At 45.7% G+C, this 5,317-nt stretch overlaps 1 protein-coding gene across 1 annotated transcript; it reads right to left on the bottom strand.

The window, feature by feature from the left end:
- Positions 1 to 86: 86 nt before the first annotated feature.
- On the bottom strand, positions 87 to 5,053 carry LOC115552417 (platelet-derived growth factor receptor-like protein). Its single transcript, XM_030368506.1, has 7 exons — positions 4,629 to 5,053; positions 4,072 to 4,232; positions 3,168 to 3,310; positions 2,600 to 2,751; positions 1,843 to 2,136; positions 1,201 to 1,340; positions 87 to 701 (listed from the first exon to the last, which is right to left on the bottom strand). The coding sequence occupies exons 1-7, from the start codon at positions 4,693 to 4,695 to the stop codon at positions 486 to 488; spliced, it is 1,173 nt and encodes a 390-aa protein (XP_030224366.1). The 5' UTR covers positions 4,696 to 5,053; the 3' UTR covers positions 87 to 485.
- Between the last annotated feature and the right edge of the window lie 264 nt (positions 5,054 to 5,317).

Raw genomic sequence — 5,317 nt, 5'->3', positions numbered from 1 at the left:
CCTCCGGCAGATTTGAATAGCAGAGGGGCAAGCAGGGAGAAGAGTGTTGGTGAACATGTGCTGCTCGTCCCCCCTGTGGAAGTACAGGCAAACCTGAGCCTTCACTGGGTTACATCGCCCTCTAGTGTCCTAATCAAAAAGTGGGGGTTTTGAGGCCAAATCTGAGTTACCATATACAAAATGAGAAACACCCAGGAAAATAAAACGCAAGAAGCATTTTTGTAGAAAAAGTTTAACACACAAAACAGGCATGTGCTATATAAAATGATTTTCATTCAATGGACCACTTTACTTTTTGCAAGCTAAATATCGATCAGAGCATACTTGTTGCTATATAATAAAGGTAGGCTATCTCTTTAGGTGACTATAGCCAGTGCAGTTTACTATAAAATGATCGCTCTTACTCCCTCTTATATAAACATCTCACTCTCCTCCCTTCCCTCTCTGTTTCTCGTCACTCCCATCAGCCTCCACTCCAGGATACATCACTGAGGTTTCTTCTTGAGTTTAGCTTTGGCCGCCACTTGAACCGTGGTGGAGGTGGACTTGGCCCCCTGTAGGTTCTCCGCCGTGCAGGTGTACGTCCCGTGGTCCACCTCCCTCACCTCGTCCACCAGCAGCACGGACTGGATCTTCTGCCTGGCCCCTGGACCCCCTGCCAAAGGGGTCCTGATCTCCTGGGTGTACAACGGCCTGCCGATCTGCCGAGACATCACAAGGAACCCAGGTCAGGAGATACATGAACGTATCATGGATCCAGCTCCTGAGACAAGACCGCTTGTGATGTTCTTAAAGGGGACGTATTGTACCAGCAGGTGTGAGTGTGATTAGCCAACACAAGCCCGTTTGAACATCGGCCTCTTCTGACATCACTAGTGGGCGTGTCCACCTAGATGTGTGCTGGATAGATCAGTCTACCAGCCTACCTAGTGGACTGTAGCAAACGTCATACATCTAGGTGGCCACGCCCACCTGTGATGTCAGAAGAGGCTTGCAACGGCTAATCACACTCACACCCGGTGGTATAATATGCTGCACCGCCCACCATGACTCGTTCAAACCCCTTAAAAGGTGTTTGCTGTAGTGGAGTAGTAAACATCTTCATGTGGAGGTTAATTTGATAGGCCTAGTCATTAAAAGATACAGTCCCGGAAAATGGTAATGATTTGAATTGTAGTTCTAGGGTCTCCTATATCCGACCTGCTGTCCAGGGTACTCCCAGGTGAAGTCTATGGCCACCTCGGTCTCCCCCACCACGGTGCAGCTGACCCTCAGGTTGTCCCCCGCCGTCAGGGAGCTGCTCGAGGCCTCGATCGCAGGGGCCGGCACCGCCATGGGATCTGGGGAGGGGAGAGATACAGGGTTAGGGTTTGGGTTTACGTTTTAGGGGGAGGTTTGTTAGGGTTTGGTTTTAGGGTGAGGGTTTTGGTATTGTCTTTCTGGGTTAGGACCGACCGACCGATTTATTATTACAATATCGGAGCACCTTAGCACTATCACCTCCCAGGATGGGGCCCACAGTCCCAGGACGGGGCCCACAGTCCCAGGATGGGGCCCACAGTCCCAGGACTGTACATTTGTCTGTACATTTGTATTAATGTATTAAGATCAATATTATTTATTTCTTATAATATAAATAATACAAATAGAATATTAATTAAAACAATAGCATGAAAATGATGTAGAAACGTTAATAATGACTTTATGTTGCTGTGCATCAATTAGTTACAATAGATAATTAAATAGATACATAAAATAATAAATATGTTATGCATCACAGTCAATAGTTCTGTTACTAAAATTTCTGACGTTCTTGGTGGTGTGGTGGGCGGAGGAACTCACAGTTGACGTAGATCAGCATGTACTTGGTGGAGGCCTGCCTGAGGTTCCCCAAGCTGGCCACGCAGTACAGAGAGCCGGCGTGCTGGGGCCGCGGCCGGTGGATGGTGAAGCCCCCCCGGGTGCTGAAGGTGATCTCCGCCCCGTCCACCGGCACCTCGGACGGGGGGAACTCCCGGTGCAGGGACACCGCGGCCCCGGGGGACGTCACCTGGCAGGGCAGCCGCGTGGGCCAGTTGGTGCGGAGCTGGATCACCTCGTAGTAGTTGGACGACGGCACAAACAGCTCCTGTGGATCTGCGGAAGAATACAAAAAAAATACAAAATGGGAAGAGGCACGATAATTATTTATATCATGGACAGCTTGATAAATAAAAGAAGAACCTAAATATAGATAAATATAAATAAAGGAAATCAAATTTAGTAGAAATTGAATGAAGTTTATACCCCCTCCCCCTTGCCCCAACCTCACCTTCTCTCATTGGTTTCCTCGTTAGTTAATTACACTCCACTTGTGTTCATTACTGATTAGGTTCACCTGTGCACTCCACAATTTAAGGTCTGCCCATTTCTGCCCCACGTGGTCAGTTTGTTTCAGTTCTATATTTTGTGTCTTTATGTTCTCCTCGAACCCTGTTATTCGATCCACAATTGGACATGAGGTGAATTTATACGCTTTAATGGAATCATCTGTACAATTGAACCATGGTGCGATGTTAGGCCCAAACAACGGCCACAGAGTATCTGTTTTGTCATATACCAGCGAAGAAGACGAAAACTTTGACGGCCTTGTCGTACTCCTTCCTACAGTCAGTCTCCTCGCAGTACATGGGGTAGCAGGTGTACTCCCCTGTATCGGCCCCCGTGCTGTTGACCAGAGACAGCATCCCGTATCTCTGGTGTTGGACCGTTCTGTGGAACCACAACAAAACACAGCCATCAGGCCCCACCTGCTGAATCTTCCAGGAGACTATGGCAGCTGAGTCATCCCTCGTTTGAGATTCAGGTACACCTTATCTAATCTTTAAAGACCAATCATCTTTAAATCTTATCCAGATTTAAAGTTTATCACTGGTTACACAAAGATAAAGCCTAGATGGGTTTACTTAAGATATCAGAAACATTGATAAACTATTCAGTGCAGATGTATAGATATTAAAGGCAGGAGAGTAGTGTATGTTGGATACAGGCTATGGGGTGTCCACAGCCTTAGGTACTGTAGGCATCCTTTAGCAAGATGCCAAGCCCATATCTGCTCCATAATGACATGAATCTGGAACTCGTGGCTTTTGATAAAAGCCAAATGGCTGGTCATAGTAAAGGGGTACCTTAGCCTCCCCTCATTATCCTCCTCCAGATAGGGGGGTACGCTCCACTGGACAGGTGTGCCTTTACACCTGAGCTCCAGAGCATCTCCGGCCCGCACAGTGAGTGTGTCCCCCACGCGCTGGAACCGGCCCTTCTTCAGCACCTGACCAGGGGCGTGACATCCCCCCCAGATAAGAGTCATAATAAGCAGGAAACCTAGTGTGTGGGTTGAGGTGTGCGACGTGTCGCTTCTATGGGAAAAAAATTAAGGATAATAATGACCTCAATAAATCATTGTTCATGGACTTTAACATTTGTAATAAGCTCCCATAAATGATTTGATAAGATAACACCATTTTAAATTCCCGAAGGGTAATTCAGGTGTCACAGTAGCGAAGGAACAGTCCAATTCAAACAAGAGAAGATCTAATTAAAATAAAGCAGGAAAAAATGTAATAGTTACCAATTATTCGCCGTGGGCGAAGTGAATAGCGGGGAATAGCCTCATAGTGGGGGCTATTCCCCACTATTCACGGAGCCTGAGATGAATAATTGTTTTAGTATATGAACACTCCAAAAATAACAATAATAAAAAATATCCCTTTTTTTGCATTTATTTGTTTTTATTAGCGGTTTATTTGTTTTTATTAGCATGACGAGACGACCGTCACCATTAGAAAACAATATCCGAGTTTGAGATCTCAATCATGGGATATTGCCCATCCCGAGATAGCGTACCAATCGAATGGCGCCTTCTTAGGAGGTTCAAGTGACGCATATACTAAAGGGCAATATTTGAGATATGATGTACAAAATAAATTGAATGTAATAAAAACGGTGGAATATACAGTGGCACAATGATATTGCGTTAACAATGCATTGCGTATAAAGCTATCACCTCTAGCCTAAAGGGGGACCTAATACCTGTGTTAGTAGGGTCTGTGCTGGGGCCGTAGCTTTGACCTTAGCTTTAGCCACGACGGCCCTTGGGCCTTTCTTTGTCTCCTTTCCTAGCTTAGCTTTAGGAGCCTTGGGCTTCTTCCCAGAGGTCGTCTTTGGTTCTTCGGCATCTCCTTGACAGTGTCCTAGACGGTAATGTATGGACATCATCATTATCAATAATGCACCTAGGCCAAATGTGAACAGAGGAAGCTTGGTTCACTCCTGATAACCATCCTGAATTTGCCTTTCGTTTCACTTCATAATTCACCAAAATAAATTCAAAGTGGGATGGAATTGAGGGGTTGGAACCTGGACACCTTCCAAAATAACATTAACATTATCATAGAAAAATTGAAATATAATATACTGTAATTGCACTTTGCTGTACATTACACACAAGTTAACAAGTAAAACCTACAATCTAAGTTCCCTGCCAGTATAGAATTTAAGCCTGAGTTTAACATCTCCTGCTGTTATGTTATCGCAGGAATGCATGTTGCCTGCATCATGCTGGTAGGTAACAAGTGTAGCCTACTTACCAAACTCCAGGATCAGAGCACAAATCCAGAGAGAGCACAACACTGACCTCCATATGGGCACAAGCATGACCGATGGATTATTATAATTATTAATAACAAAGCAGCCTACGGATTATCAGGTTCACTCGGTTCAACCCAGTTTATCAGAAGGACACAGAGCAGGAGTCAAGAGACGAGGGAAGGAGAGAGGCAGAGAATGCGGGGATCAAGGGAGAGAGCAGGAGCGCGAGCAAAATGAGTGGTCAGCTGTTTATCGGAATTACACAAATTCCTCCTCCTGAAAGTGGCGTTAGAACCCCAAATTCCTCCAGATGGGCTCAATGGAGCCTTTCAAGCCGCTGTGGACCAATGAGGGCCTCTGGATCAGTGGCCCCTCCGTCTGGAATGGCGGGACCTGTTTGCTTAGCTGTTACACTGGACGTGAAGCGGGAGCGTGGCTCTATCTAGAAGTCTCTGTAAACAGTTTACACCTGACAAATAACAGCTTTTCAAGTAGCCTTCAAGTATTTGTGGTCGTTCGGTAAATAATTCTATAGACACATATGCTTGGAACCGGGACGAGGGCTTTCGATGCAGCATAACGTGTATTTTCTACTGTAAGCGGGGCTTCTGTTAATTATTTCACATTGCCTTTGTATTGATGAGTTTTACAGTATAACCTATAGGCCGGGTTGTGGAATTTAACCCAT

The sequence above is a fragment of the Gadus morhua genome, chromosome 10 (assembly GCF_902167405.1).
Source record: "Gadus morhua chromosome 10, gadMor3.0, whole genome shotgun sequence".
NCBI classification, from domain to species: Eukaryota; Metazoa; Chordata; class Actinopteri; order Gadiformes; family Gadidae; genus Gadus; species Gadus morhua.
The sequence above is the reverse complement of the archived record's forward strand: the minus strand, read 5'-3'. Positions and strand labels throughout refer to the sequence as shown.